This window comes from Montipora capricornis, chromosome 2, assembly GCF_036669925.1.
Source record: "Montipora capricornis isolate CH-2021 chromosome 2, ASM3666992v2, whole genome shotgun sequence".
NCBI lineage: Eukaryota > Metazoa > Cnidaria > Anthozoa > Scleractinia > Acroporidae > Montipora > Montipora capricornis.
Window position 1 is genome coordinate 44,743,839 of NC_090884.1, and position 15,863 is coordinate 44,759,701.

Below are 15,863 nucleotides of genomic sequence, written 5' to 3' on the forward strand. Positions count from 1 at the left end.
ACCACCAACCTTCTAGTGTTAGTTCTCTCTGAAGGCAAGTCTCTTCTTCCATCTGATTGCCATGTGGTCCTCAGACCACAAAACCCAGTGCAACCAGCACAGATTGCCCTCAGAAGTGTCCATTTGGATACCCTGGAGCGCATGCAAGCCTTCTTGGGTATGGCACGAGTGGCTGCGTACTCACTGTCTTCAGAAATGCAAGAGGTCCTACAAAATGATTTTGTGAAGAGCAGACAGCAAGATCACAGCAACATGACTGTAGAGGATTTTCATCTCTTACTGCTGATGTCTCGACTGATGGCTCTAAGTTGTGGGCAAAGTACTTTGACACCAGAAATGTGGAAACGTGTTAAGGAGATGGAGGCAGAAAGAAGAGCAAGACTAGCGTCTAATTCTGGAAACTAAGTTTCTTGTCTGTGCTTGATTTTCCTTTTCAATAAATTATTAACGCAAGTTAATTGCCTTCATTGTCAACTAAAATCCATAATATGCCATAGGACAAAAAAAACATGTTCATTGACAGTCAATAATACTCTGTTAAGAAAAAGGACTTATCTTCAGACTTGATTGTTTTATTAGGCCACTCAAGTGCAAAGTGTGTTGCCTAGGGCAACAACACTGCTTTTCTTCCCAAATGTGGCAACACTGGTAAAAGTGATCACATCATAAGCCAAACTCAATGGGGAGTGTCAGCTCCAGTTTGAAGTGCTACTTTATGACAGTATGAGAACTCTGTTAAAATGTATACAAACTTTTATTGACCTTCTTGCTCCGCTATGCAGTTTGACCTTTGTAATACCCTTAGGAAGTTTCCTTTTCAAAGAAAAGAAAAAGTTTGATAATGATGTACCGTTGAGCCTTGAGGGGTAAACAACTTGCTCGTTCTCAAATAAAACTGGAGTTACGGTAATTCTGTCAATTGATACGCCTTATTTTGATTGTGGCTAAGTTCATGGGCCTATGAATGGAAGGTGGCTGATGTCTTGCGCAGTAGTTTTTCAATGCTATCCCTAACAACAGTAGACAATTAACAATTATTGGGCGAAGTTGAGAAAAATATTGTGATTTGTCAGTGGCGAGAAGACCGGCTTCGGAAAATGATCTGCGAGACACTGACAAATCACGATATTTTGCGATAACCGAGTTCAATAATAGTTTTGTCATTCAATGACTAAGCTTGTTTTTCACAATTCTCAACAATGAAATCACTTTCTGAATGCTCAGGACAGCAAACTGCCATTTTCATACCAAAGGATGGTTGCAATTATGCATGAGCAGAATATTATTTGCAGCAAAACACTTATTTGTAGGCAGTTATTTGCAGGTGAGGTGGTGGGCTGTTGGCTGATGAAAAGGAAGGAAAAAATACAGTGAATGGGCTTAATGGGCCTATGAAGGGAAGGAAGGTGGCAGATGACCATAGCAAGGGTACGTCACAAAAGTTTTTCAATGCTATCCATAACAACAGTAGGCAGGAATTAAATGGTCTTCGATCATTTCTGGCTTTTCAAATACTCTTAAGACATCGTTTAGCATTCTACAGGCAAACAAATTAGGTGTGACAGACCTCCTTTAATTTGAGATGAATTTCTGCTGATCTGCCATCTCTATGTTAATGGTGGTAAACCAGTTAACATGATTTAATGGCAAATGCGGTAAGGCCCTTATTTAAACCAAATGTCGAGCTGTGGACTGTTAGGTTTCCAAATGTTCAGTTGCATTAAAATCATATGTAGTGTCAGTACCATTGGTGAGGTACTGTTAAATTTGTGAATCTAGGGAAATGACATTCAAAGTCACTGCTTAATGGTTGAAATGACCGTAGATTATAATAAACAACTGAAAATGTTTATAAAATAGTGATAGGAAGGTTCAATGCCAAGAGTCCTTAAAACCCTTGTGGGTGGATTCAAAGCCACCTTAACTTTTCCAACTGTGGTGGTAGCTCTTGAACTACTCAATTGAACTTGTATTGATACACTTTCAATGAAACAACTGATCACACTTCAAGTGGGTTCCTGAGCCATTTTTGGGATGCAAGATTCTAAAGATGGAATGATTTGGAGGGGGGGTGGGGGGGGGGGGGGGAGAGGGGGTTTGGATAACTCTTCAGTTGCTATGGCAACATGGTACAATAAGATAACGGTAGTTCTTTCGTGATATAAAAAGCTCAATAATGCACACATTTTGAATGATTCCCACGTACGATCTAACATAACTGATGTCATCATAAATAGTTTAGAAAAAGCGTTTTAAGGACGGTGCCTACTAATTCAAAGGTATTTTTGCACGGTTTACTGAATATGCGGGAAAAGCAGATCTTAACAAGTATCATTGAAATCCAAAAAGAAAATTGGGGGTAACCACGCATTTTTCGAGGATAATCAATCAACAATATTTGCAGAAAGCTTTAAAATACAAAGAAATGTATGGCATTCTTTGCCAAATTGAAACTTAAGTTATCTCTGAAAAATGCATGGTTACCCCCAATTTTCTTTTTGTTTACCAAGAGCACTTGCTAAGTTCTGCTTTCTCCGCATAGTTTTGAACCGTGAAAAAATATCCCTGTATTAATAAGCACAGCTGATAGGAAATCACAGTATTTCGAGATGCGCAGAACGTATGCGCAATAACAATAGTAGGCACCGTCCTTGATTTAACCCATTCACACCTCAAACGCCCTAGGACGCCCCCCCCCCCCCCTTCCCCCCAGAAAAGTAAGACGTTAGACAGAGTAAAATCTATTAAGTCTCACTCTCAGGGGTAAAGGAGTGAGTTTAACACCTGACTGGCAATATTGACCTTTGATTTTTACCCAAAGGCTGCTTACTTTGAGTGTAACTTCTGGATTTACTGTCCGCTATGCTCACGTTTAAAACTGACCGATTGGACCTGAGGGGGTTGGATCTAGAGAAAGTGACGTCATTTACTCACCAGCTTAAAATTCTAGCGTGTAAATGCAGTTTACTTTAGAATTATGCAGAACACTAGTTAAAGTCTGAAACACACGCATTGCTCTCTTAAACTGGCGAGTCCTCTTTGACGTTATTTTCTCCTCGATCCAGCTCTCTCAAGATTTTACAGGAAAATTATAGGAAAATTCCACTTAAAATAAACAGGTGTCTTTTTTAAATCAAGGCTGAAAACTTAGGTCACTTAGTGCTTAGTTAACATAGTTTTGTAATTCAAAAAACAGGAGAACTGATTTTTTGTTCATAGGTGCACTTTCATTCTTCATTATAAAACAAATAGATTCCATGCTGCCGTGTGCCGGTTCAGTAGCAGATCACAGAAGACTAGTGACATAGTCGGCTATCGCCTCGTGTGCCACTTTTTTGTTCTTACCAAATTTTGACGTCATCTGCGATTATTACTGAACAGACGCACGGCAACATGGAATCTATTTGTTAAATGGATAACAAGGAATGATAAATTGACTAGTCCTTGTCTGCGTGCTATCTGAGAGATGTAATGGAATAAAAACGGCACAAAAAGTATCATGGAACACTTTTAATTCGATTTCTTCTGGATTAACAACAGCGCGATTATTTAAGAATTGACTAAAGAAGTAAAAACTAGCAGGAAATCTTCAAATGTCTTTTAAGTCTTCTCATCAGAAAAAAATCTCTTCCCCTGCATCAGTTTCATTTTTGTCAAACACTAAAAAGCTCGTTTCACTTTGGCAGTAAAGAGAGGACCTCGGCAATGAAGCTGTCTGGCTGTGGAATGTCAGGTAGCATACCTGAAATTAAACAGGACAAGCTTAAATATAACGTACACAAAAACATAACCAGCAGGGTATCCGCATTTTAGGTTGCCAAGAGGCAGATGGCACGCCCACTACGTCAATGCGTGTCCGTTATAGCTTGCCAAGAGGCAGATGGGGCATTTTAACTTCTTTGTTCAAGTCTGAACAACTTATTGTCGTTAAGTAAATCTCCTCAACGCTCCCCCTCCCCAAAAACAATGTTAAGGCTGTTTGCGCTTCTTCCTAATCGATATTGGAGACGAGAGAAATTTACCATCGCGTGTACGGGAAACGTTTAATGGCAAACGGCAGGCTACTGTTTGTCATAAAATGATGAGATTGCAAAAAAAAAAAAAAAAAAAAAAAAAAAAAACCAAAACAAAAAAGCTAGCCTCCATCAAGTCGATGTCCTCAGAGAGAAATCCATCCGTAGAAGCGAGATTACGCGAAACATGGTACCATAGCGGGAGCCAATACTAAGTCTATGTAATGGCACAGATCAGACAAAGCTACTTTTAAACAAGTTTTTAAATAAGATTTGGCTTGCACTAGCCTGCGAACGCAGACGTATTTCCGGAGAGAAACGACCGCCGGAAATACGTCTGCGTTTGTTCGCAGGCTAGGCTTCCACCAGCGATCATTCTCAATCCAATGCGTAATAATTTCTCATGCAAGACTTGTTATTAGCTGGAAAATCCATCTAAAAATAACTCAGTTTGTAAAAACGCCGTTCCACAAATACAATGACGTTGTACGCTCCTAGTCATGGGTTCCTGACCATAGTTAATATGCGGAGACGGTCATGTAAATCGACAAATGTTTGTTGTTCGCCGTTTTGGCCCCGACCACGCACAAAGCACACCCTTTTTCTAAAAGACACCCAATCAAAGGTTTTGTTTGATTAATCGACCATTTTACAGTTGTAGCTAAGTTACCTGGCCTAAGAATGGAAGCGAGGCTGCCGGTGACCCTGTTTTGATACAAACCTTGCTTTCGTAATGTTAATACGGACTAATTAGAATTACAAAAACACAATTTAAATGATAAAAGTAGTGGGGGCTGTATCAATACAAGGTCACCGGCAGCCTTGCAGCAATTCATAGGCTAGGTCGCTGAGCAAACAACTGTAAAATGGCCAATTTATTTAAAACTCAGTTGGACGGCGGGCAAAAGATTGTGCATGCATAGGCACGGTCAAGTTAGCACGAAGCACGCGATGTCACTGTTCTCGCTTTTGAAGTTTCCCGAGTTTCGTAACCAGTCTATATATACCAAGCATGATGCTACCGACCTGCCACATCAAACAACTCGGCAACTGACTCAGACGGCAAAAGATCAGTTTGGTAAAATGACAAAATCTGTAAAGCAAAATATTAAAAGTCTTGTCAGGGAAAAAGAATAGTGTTGGGGAAGGGGTGGAAATTGGGAAAGGCAAAGGAGGTTTCAAATAAAGAGTTGGAAATGGAGTCAAAATGTTGAAAGAGCAGCAAATACTCGAATATCGCGTTTCTGACTGTTCAATAGGGAGCTTTAGCAAGCGCGTTTTTGAGACGCGGACGGCAACTAGCCTGCACAGCAAGCGTTTCCGTGGGGTACAGAAGAAGAATATTGCGGTTTTTTCGATGTTTTGACCGAGAAAAAATGAGGTATGACAGTATGAAAAAGGCGTTCTCCGGAATGTTGGCGCTTGCGGCTAAGCGTTTCCTTCCCTCCTCTCCCCCTCCCTTCACTTTTTTCTCGGTCAAAAGTTCTCATCTGTGAAACCCAACCGAAACGCTTGCTACGCAGGCTAGACGGCTACTGGAAGTGAGCTCTTTTCCCTTTTAACTTGTCTTCACATAACGAAATTTATATTGCTCAGTATCTTTCTCCATTAGAGATGATTAGTATAAAACTCTGGGACACACCACTGTCCTGGCACGCGAAATGTTCTCTTCCGGTTGCCGTCCGCGTCTCAAAAACGTGCGTGCTTAAGCACCCTAATGACTAATGCAAAAACAGGTTATAGAGTGCAACAAGGAAGTTGCCAAGGAAACAAAACGATGGAGTAATTTTGAGTTAACAACACAGCTAGTGCAATTTTAAGAACTTTCAAAACATCATTCCTGCCCATAAATCACGAAATGCACGAGTACGTTAATACGATTTCCTACACAAATAAATCAGAAGTAACTGATTACGTTTAACATGAAAGGCTGCAAATAGATTATCCTTTAAACAATTGAAGAGGCTAAAATAGGGTAGATTGAAATGGCTCTTACGCTTACTCGGCATTGTTTGAAGTTTTTGTAGAGGACAATAAGTCTTTGAGTGAACACTTTCAATATAAACATTACCTTGTCACAGCCCTTCAACACCGTTTCATCACTATTTCGAATATGATCCAGCATTCCTTGCGGCCATCCACTGTCATCAGCGGCCAAATGTTTCTGTCGGCAAAGAATTAATTAAGAATTAGCTGCTACATGATTGAAAGGCAATCGAGCAAAAAAGCACATGTACTTAAGCACACCGCACGTAGAGTACTTTACCTTCATTAAATGATGAAGTTTATCGATCAGCACAAAAAGCACCATGTAGGGGCGATAAACGGCGAACGAAAGAGGAGTCGTGTCCAAGATCCTGAAAAGAAAAACCACAAAATTTGAGCGTGAAATCACACGTTCGCGAATACAACTCGGAATTAATAGGTACGAGAGCATTACTAAAAGTTCTCAGGTCCAATTTAACACCTTTCAAAACATCAAGACTATCCACTCATTCGGCATTGAACGAGAAAATCGATTTTCGAGGAGGGAGTGTTTTTCTCCAGTGCACAGAAGCATGTTGTTGTTAGGGCTTGTTTGCAGTGGCGACAAAAGCATAAACACAAGCAACATACTAAGAAGCAATTACCTAGCTTATATTACCTAGTCTCGATGGTCTCGATGATCAACAAACTTATTGACACTGCTTATGGCGTTTGTACTATTTTTGCGTCATGTGTGTAAACCAGCCAATAAAGATCACTCAATAGTTAGCGAGTGCGTACAATTTCAAGACGCCTCTTTTCCTCCACTGGAATCACAAGAGACTTGAGCATTTTCTAAGCGTGTCTGACTCAATAGAGTCACCACTGATTTTTAGTCCTAATATTTTGCCTCAGTGTTGTTTCTCGGTCTTTTTAACCTTTGTTTCGCGCCATTTCTTTCTTCTACCAAAGCTATTATATTCCCAGGACACATGCCACACCCCATGCTAACTCCGCAAAAAAAAAAAAGACATCCCTTAATATCCCCCACCCAGGGTTTTCGCTTGAGGCCGGAGGTGGGATGTTTCGTCCTGTTGTTCACCATTTCACGTCCGGTACTTTTGTTGGCCTATTTTCCCCTTTTTTTTTCATTTTAGACTTGGTATCTCAGGCAGCCATGGACTGAAGAAACACAAGACGATCACGCGCAAAAAATCTTCCAAACTATCAAGAAGTCACATCGCCATGCATTTAGTTTTCTTTTTTTCTCTAAACTCCAGAATGCAAACAGCATTTCTGTATAATCATTTATAGGGGACCCAAGCATCTTTGAGGGGTCGCTCCCAAGACAATCGGACTTACAGGGGAAGACAACAATGTCCGATACTTTGAAAAGCTGTCGAATACCCAAACCCCACCTTAAAAAGTTACGTTCACGGATAATGTAATTAAACCATACTTAGAAGTGCCCGTGGGAGACAGGTGACGAGCATGCGCGGTGATAATAAGCCTTTTTAGGAATGTGATCTTGACTTGGTTCCATTGCTCCAAGGAATAGACGAACAGCGAAAGAACTATCGAGTACAGCGGACTATCAACCTGAGAGAAACGGAAGAATATTCTACTATCAATCTTTGGAACTTAATGCAGTGCTGAGATCCTCGGTCACGAAGCAGTGAGGAAACAACACAGCACATAGGACTGAAGAACTGTGTATCTCAAAAGCGTATGTTCGCTCAAAGAAAATCCAGCGGGCGGGCTGGTAGTATCAAAAGAATGTTTACAGCACTTTTTAACTTTGTGTTTATGAAGTAACATATTTCGGTCATTGTTGCAGAAGACTGCGTACAACACATTACACATGGTACCTCGTAAGATGATTCCGCCCATTTGTCTGCGGACATGTCCAGGAAGGATTTTAGAGTCTTCTCCTCCCGGCTCAGTTGACGAGTTCTGCAAAAAAAATTTCTCAAACTCGTTAATAATTCATAAGCTAGAACAAAAGAAATCACTACATGTACTGTGAAGGAAGTTTGGATATGTGGTCTTAATTAGCATAAAATCTCGCCACCTTTGATCCCAAATATCTCTTAAAATACTGATTCCTTTGAGAAGCAATATCAAACACTCGAAAGAGAGTTTCATCAGATATCCAACCACCACGAAATCGGTTAAAAAACTTGGCCTTCGGCCTCGTTTTTCAAGTAGCTTCTCGGTGTTTGGATATCCGATGAAACACTCCTTCTCGTGTTTGATATGTTACATCAAAAAGTTTTTATAACTTCGCACTGTTTGATGCAATCCACGCTTTTTTTTTTTGATTGACCAATGAGCATTGTCCTTTGACTTCCTTTGCGTCTAGCAGTCAGTGATTAAAATTCGTAATCCAACTGTCGGAATATTAGCGTCATGCGTTGTAAACTCGCATGCTCGATATGGTCGAGACAACACTGGAATGAACGATGCGCGGTTCACGTACAGTGAGAAAAGGCTTAATTGACAGGAATTGCAAAACAAGAGGAGAAGAGAATTTGAAGACTCGAGTGTCGGTGTGAATCTAGAGCGAGTGGATCGTACTGCGAACTGAATGATGCCGTAGAACGGTGAAAGCCAGGAATAAAGTATTCAAGAGCTTCTCAAGGCCTCACTCGAACACTTTATTCGTTTATCTAATGCGAATTGATGTCAAACGTTTGAAGGAAAATGGATTAGAAGACAGTTTTCAATCCTCAAAAGAAACGACGTCACAAATTTTATACCCAGACTATTGCTTGGAACTGCTTCCGGTAATGCATGCGCTTCATTTTCCAGGGCACTCGAACCAAAACAGGACACTTTCGGTAGAAGAGAGAAGGGACAAAATTCTTGTCACAGCCCTTGCAATTGACTCATTGTCGCTTCAGATTTATCCTTTGTCGTTTGCCATCTAGGTTAATTTATAATTTCCAAAAAGACCTTCGAAGTAACATTTGGACACAGTCTCCTGCACGCTTAGGCCCTAACTAATTTTCCTGATAGCTTTCATGGAGTACTTTTTTTTCCTCAAGCCACACTACTACGTTAGTAAATGGATGTACTTACGTGTTTAACACATAGAGAATCATATGAATCGCGTAAGGGACAAATTTGATGTTCGAATCTCGGCCGCCGCCACCAGTGTCCTCACTGAAGGATTTTTCAAAAGCAAACCGCTGTAAAAGCAGGCGCAGATCATGAATTGATGCATGGTAAGTGGGTTCCAAATGACCTGTACATTCCTGGATGTAACTGTTGTGTCTGGAACAAATATGGACATGCACATTACTAAAAGCATAGGCGATTTCCACTCCGCTAAAATTTCCGAAGATTTCGGTTGGACGTCAAATCAGGGAAGGGTCCGCTAAGGCTTGGGACCACTTTTGAGCGTGGTCCTTTTTGACAGGACCGACCAGTCGGACCGAATGCTCCCTTTCGATTTAAGGAAGTTCTTGTTTCCGTGGTCTCAAGCTGACAAGCTGATTGCTGGTAAACCGGCATGAATTTGTTGAATGGATAGCGCCTAAGAATAAAAGTTGCTGGAATTTGAAATGATAGGAAGTCCAAAGGACAGTTACGTACCAAAAAGTAAACATGGTTAACAGTCTTTTTGGTTTAACATTTGTAATTTCCCGTGTGAAGCAGTTTTAGAATTTTTGTCGCCAGTCAGTTGCCACTATTATACAAAGCAACTTGGGAACGATCTGACAGAAATAAATCCAAAATGGTAACGCTCGAGGCATTAAAAGGAAAAACAGGAGAGACTTCAATCATCATGTTTCTCTCTATTTCAAAGGGATCAAATAAGTGATCCAGGAAAGATGTTCGCTAAAAACCCAGAAATGAATATTAAAGCCTCGTAGACTGCTACCAAGTACATGGGAATTCTACTTCTGCAAAACGATAAGCGTTTGTTTTGCAAAAATGAACAGAAAGAAATACCGGTTTTTGTAGAATTCTAGTCCTCATTAGATACTGGGCAAGCTACATCTGTACGCCTGCATACTAAGAACATTCAGGAAAGCACACAGATAAATCCAACACAAGATATACAAATGTTTTATTACCTTGCTAAACAACTCGCAAACGCCGATTCGGAAACCTGAAATGTGTAAAAGAAAGCATCAAAAGACTGTTGATGTTACCTAATAGCAAAGAATCGGCTTGCGACCACTAATTTTGCGTATTGGTGGAGAGAATAAACTACTTAACAGAAAACCATGATTATGTCGACATCAAAACCTCATCCTTTCGACACATCACTATCTTCAGTCATCTTTCTGGCACCCAAACAAGAACTGGAAGGCACGAGCGAGAAGTCTTAAGTACGGTCGCAGTTATTAAACCAAAGCTAAACATACTCCGCTGCCAGTTTTCTATTCATTATTTCGCCAAAAGTTAACGAGGCTTGCAGTCATGTGACTCACGACCAAGACCGTGAGAGCCTCCGATGGTTCATGGCAATAAATATTTGACAACAATAAAGCAAAGCAGTTTGTGATGATAAAACCGAGGCCCCACTCTTACTCGTTTGTGGGACAAACGAACCACCAGCTCTGTTGAATCAACTTGTGTGGCGCAGTAAAAGGGAAATCTAGAGGAAAACGGGAAAAATGAACTTCTAGTATTACGATATAAATTTTTCCCAAGAAAAACGTTTTGAATTTCGGTGGACTAAAAAACCTAACGAGTAAAAAATCACTCGAGACTCTAACATGACGCCGTAACTGCTCACTGACCTGCGGACCCCAGATCGGCAGCAAACCATTACACTTTGTGTTCGCATTCTGGAGAGCGGCACTTTCCCATTCGTCACGACCTCGGGCCAGTCTAATAAGGCATCAAATGAGGGCATTAAACGAGCATAAATATTCCAAAAACCAATACGTTTAAAATAAGCAGAAAGACAACACACCCACACACTACACATCAACCGCACCTAGTCATTTGTCAAATATGGTAAGCTTACCTGACAGCCGCCATGTGGCAGTCATAGTGAACAATGTTGAAATGACTGACAGTAGAGTAGCCCTAACAGAGCAAGAATTTAAACAAGAGTTTGGGTATATCAGCCATCAAATGTTAGAGCAGGGCGTAGTTACGAATTCGTGCCCGCTTTCATCGAGAATGGGGTGGAAAATGGCTTTTGTAGTTCATCTTACGCAAGCAGAACAACTACGGACCCTACTAACAAAACCGGAAACCATTTTGTTTGTCTTTGACTGCTCGGTGCTGCAGAGAATTTGATATTGCCTCAGTATTTACCAATCAGAAAGTGTAAAAAACACCTGCAAGGTATATATATCAACAGCTAATAATTAAGAGCTCCCCCACCCCCCCCCCCCCCCGTACCATGAAAAACACATGGAATACTAGACCACATCAACTTCCACACTTTCAACGTCCGCGATTAGCAACGTACCACACAGCGCTACAAAAACCCCGTTGTGTTGCGAGACAAGGTCCTGTGGTTACCGTTCCAACTCAAGAAGACTGTGAGGTCTAACCATTTTCAGATGTAACAAAGGCAGAACCAAGACCCCCACCATTGGTACAGCCAGAGTTGGTCTAAAATTTTTAATTGACAAGAAGCAGAGGAAGTCGGGTATACGTGGGAAGAAAGTAAAGATTTTGTCCCGAAATTACGTATTTAAAAATGAGGCGCTACCCACACTTGGATAATTATGGGTGCAATTTCCATGTCGTACGCTCGAAACCGCGTGTGATACTTGAGTCAAGAGATGTGAACACGAGAGAAAAGTACTTTTAAACATTTAAAAATTGAAAACGACCACAAAAATTGACACAAATCAACAAGAATCCTTATGGCGCATTTCATAAACATACTGATTCTGAAATTTCCAATTGCAATAAATCAACTATGGTGGAACGAATTTGTGGGTCAAATGCAGTGTTGAGATTGGTTGATTTGTCGGTCGACTTTGTCGGTTTTCGCTAATTGCGGCGCTAAAGTGATTGACGGTAGCGAAAAACAAAACAAACGAAATGTAGAAGTGATCCTAACAATTAATTGGACGATTTAAGCAATTGTTGCTTATACAGACACCAGAGAAAGTCAGACGGCTTCAACGGGATTCGAACCCATGACCTCAGTCTGCGATGCCGGTGCAATGCTCTGTCAACTGAGCTATGAAGTCACTCAGTTGGGCTCTTATAGACCCTGTCAATAAGAGACAATTGCTTAAATTGTTCAGTTAAGTCCGAGGATCACCACTACATTTTGTCTATAACCCGTACTTCATTTCTTTCATTCGAAAAACCAAACAGTCCGCATGTTTCTGGAAACCCAATAAGAGCTACTAGCACTTACTCTCGCAAGTGCTATCGAGATAATCGATGAAAGACGTGATTGAAAGGAAACTGGATGGGAGAAAACTCGTCAGAGGACGACTTGAAGTAGTACCTGTGTTTTACGCTGTTTGTTTTCAAATTCCTCTAAGATGCACCTTTTGGTGAAGGTGTAAATTCCAAGCACCTGGAAGAAAGCAGCAAGGAGAACGCTTAATGCAACTTACATCAGTTGGATGACTATAACCAAGTCTGCGTAAGAATGACCTCAACCGACCGGGACTTAAATGAAGAACGAAGAAGTCGTTTATGAGAACGTTATATTACAATAGCACTCCATCGTCATTGTTTCGCGATTACTCCAAATTAGTCCGCATGGAAAGTGCGTATCAGCATTCTACGAATACATTACAATGAATGGTGTCCTTGTGTCGTCCGGCGCTCACGTTCTCCACATAACCCCAGGTTGGGTCATTTCACGTTGTTTTTGTTGTTTGTTGATCAGAAAACAGACTGCACCTTGAGTTTCCCGCAATTCAGGATCAATTTAATCAAGCTTTCTACGACTGGTCCCTGAGCTGTTGGCCTTAACACTGCCGTAGCTGGCGTTCTTGGTTCAATGCCCCACTATTTAATGGCTACTTCGTGTCTAACTAGGATGTTTGGCAATATTACATCCACTCATGTTTGCAACAACGCTGTCCTCGTTTTTAAGATTGCCGGGGTGATTACGCCTCTGCTCAGCTAAGGTAACGCTTCTGCACCTTGCATGCAGCAAGTCATGGAATATCTAAGAATTCCTTGAAAAACCTGACATCAATTGTTCAAAAGCAATAGAACTTTCCACGGTTAGTTTTTCTCATTTGCATTACAATATAATCTAGCATGTATGTGAGGCAATTTCGGGCTATTTTGTAGTTTTAACCCGAAATTGCTTCGCATCCGCGTTAGATTACATTGTTATGCAAATGAGAAAAACTAACCGTGAAACGGGCTATTGACTGGAGAGAATTTGAGAAATCAGTGTATATGTTGTGGTTAAAATAGCTTCATGGCTAGAAATTCTTCACACTAGTTTGCTTTTTACTTTCCTTTGTTTTAGATTATGATAATGTCAAAAAGACAAAGGAAAGTAAAAAACAAACTGGTGTGAAATATTTTGAACCAAGGAAAATTTTAACGACAACATATACATCGGAAAGGCCAATGGCTTGAAAGAGGACCTTACTTAGGGGTATTTTTGAGCTAACTTTAGATTGAATTAAATGACAGATTTCGAAAAAATACAGTTCAATACAACCTCATGTACCTTTTGTGGATGATATTTGTATCCTTCGCGGCAAATGCAGCAGGCCAGCCCGGACTCCTCGTGTAGTTCTTCCATCTCGCGCAGCATGCTGGAAGGTTTGGCGATAATTTTTCCGGCGGAAGTGGTCTGAAAAGTTTATGTACTATTACAGAAACCCCCAGCATCAAAATATAACGTTGCCTCGATAAAAACAACGCCCCGTGAAGTAGATACATCTACTAGTAGTAAGAAGTTCAACCTGTTAGCAAAGTAAAGTTAATTGGATTTGAACCTTTTGAAAGTAACAGTCTCTGGCTTAAGAACACGCTTGAATCAGAAATTGGAAGTCAATCAACAATCAACAGATTCACCATCAACAAGCGCATAATTCAGAGATAACAAAATAGCATAGGTGTGTGGTTAGACCACTTTCCGGGTTCCAGTTCCGTTCTGGTCACTGGTTGGGTTGTTTCTGGTTCAACATCTCGTCTGGGGCTCTCACTCGCCCGTCGAGTTTCTCAACTTCGTTGTTTGTTTGTACAAACATGAATAAGGGGTGGAATAGGACATTGGGTTCCTCTGATCCGTTTTGTCCGTCCACACTGCATTTGTATATTCGGTGAAAAGAAATACAATTTTATTAAAAAATAGGTAATTTCTGGGTATTATGGCATTGCCAAACGACGAAAACTGCATACCTCCATTCCTAGAGCACCAAGCTGTTTTTCTCGCATGGCCATAGCAAGCTTCTTTTTCTCGAGTCGTGTTGACCGACGAACCTCTGAAACCTGAACAAACGAAGCAAAAATTCAGACCTTTGGAGCGTGTGAGCAAATCATTTGAAGACACCTAATGAGCTCGCATCGAATTATTGAATCCAGAGTCAGAGCAGTGCAATTGTATTTGTTCGGAGGGGATCGATTAAGGATAGAAATGATCCTTCCAACACGTTCTGTGCAGCCGTGAGCATACTATATCCTCCCCAACTACCACGAACATAATTTGCCCTGAATAGCTCGCCGGCCATCAGGGCCATTAACGTCAACATTGGCTGAGGGGGAGGGGGAAGGGAGGGGTGTTCAGTCAGACAAAAGTCCGCTAACTTACTGGACAAAGATACATTATCATTCGTACTTTCTGATCATGTATGGTATTTTCCAACTATTTTGGACCAAGACTGCAGATTGTTGCCCCTGGAGGCCACGTCTACATCAAACAACTAGGCTAAAATCATTTGTAATGCTTGTCCAACGTTCACATATTCTACTTTTAATTAGCTTATAGTTGCGGCGAAACAAACAGTATAAATGGTACAAAACCGACCTTCTTCTCGACATCGGGGTGATCTCGAAGTGCTTCCATGAGGTTCTCTGCCAATGAGCCAACCTTTTCCTCGGATGACACTTGCTCTAATCGATGAATTGCTGGAACTGCAGTCTTACCCACGAGAATCTAGCAAAGCACAAAAAGAACACACCTCAAGTTTAACGCGTATAACGGCCTCTTAAACCTTACTCGAGAGCAATTCCTCGAACATCTTTACTAATAAAGTAGCTAATGAACCCTGTTTCTCCTGTCATGCAACTGAGTCCTAAGGCGGGAGAACGATGTAATGAATGTTCGGTATGACAAACGTCACAAAGTGTCGCCTTAACTTTCCTCGTAGTGTGATCACAAACAGTGATTTATGGGCACGAGTGACGTTTTGAAAGTTTTCAAAATTGCACGACCACGTTCACACGACATTTTTATTACGTAGGATGCCGGTGGCGGGCCACGTTTAAAATCCGCTTGCGTGTCGGACATACAGCATGCATGTCTACAAAAGTCCCTTTTTGACTTATGGCTGTTTCTGCTTAGGTGGCTTCATACACCACAAGCCTTTTTAGAGACATTACCGCCAAGCTGGCCACTGCTGCTGGAGACAGGACAGCCACAACACCGGGGACTTCGCCCCCTACTCTTCTCGAATTGTGTGTGGATTCTTTAACGAAGCCTTGCTCGCAGGCTATCTTTAACGTCCCACAGGGAACTTATGAACATAGCAGATATCTGTGAGACGGGGCCTATGGTTTATAGCCCTTATCCGAGAAGACTTGAACGTCTAACCATTTGCACATTTGCCGGCTGTCCGGCCGGGGTTCGAGCCCGCGACCTCCCGCCGGACAGCCCGATGCTCAAACAACTGAGCCACCGGTGCGCGTCACGTCTTTTTGTTTCGCGCGAAAGGTAAGCGGAAAAGCTCACACGGAGATCCCAACACACACACCACT

At 41.4% G+C, this 15,863-nt stretch overlaps 2 protein-coding genes across 3 annotated transcripts in view; one reads left to right on the forward strand and one right to left on the reverse strand.

The window, feature by feature from the left end:
* The window catches only part of LOC138023404 (mini-chromosome maintenance complex-binding protein-like), a 5,472-nt gene extending 4,562 nt beyond the window's left edge, over positions 1–910 (forward strand). The window contains exon 2 of the mRNA XM_068870410.1: positions 1–910. This exon is cut by the window's left edge and continues 908 nt beyond it. Within this exon, the coding sequence (XP_068726511.1) occupies positions 1–405 (405 nt within the window). The 3' untranslated portion in view covers positions 406–910.
* A 2,585-nt stretch (positions 911–3,495) lies between these two features.
* Positions 3,496–15,863, reverse strand: part of LOC138023464 (E3 ubiquitin-protein ligase UBR4-like) — a 97,841-nt gene continuing 85,473 nt past the window's right edge. For both annotated transcript variants that reach the window (XM_068870473.1, XM_068870467.1), the window contains exons 92-105: positions 14,914–15,042; positions 14,289–14,378; positions 13,612–13,737; positions 12,418–12,489; positions 10,963–11,024; positions 10,733–10,823; positions 10,061–10,095; positions 9,060–9,254; positions 7,847–7,931; positions 7,438–7,577; positions 6,280–6,370; positions 6,085–6,177; positions 5,040–5,106; positions 3,496–3,742 (exon numbers count right to left, since the gene is read on the reverse strand). In XM_068870473.1, coding sequence (XP_068726574.1) covers positions 3,675–3,742; positions 5,040–5,106; positions 6,085–6,177; positions 6,280–6,370; positions 7,438–7,577; positions 7,847–7,931; positions 9,060–9,254; positions 10,061–10,095; positions 10,733–10,823; positions 10,963–11,024; positions 12,418–12,489; positions 13,612–13,737; positions 14,289–14,378; positions 14,914–15,042 — 1,344 coding nt within the window. In that variant the 3' untranslated portion in view covers positions 3,496–3,674. The remainder of the gene's footprint in view (positions 3,743–5,039; positions 5,107–6,084; positions 6,178–6,279; positions 6,371–7,437; positions 7,578–7,846; positions 7,932–9,059; positions 9,255–10,060; positions 10,096–10,732; positions 10,824–10,962; positions 11,025–12,417; positions 12,490–13,611; positions 13,738–14,288; positions 14,379–14,913; positions 15,043–15,863) is intronic.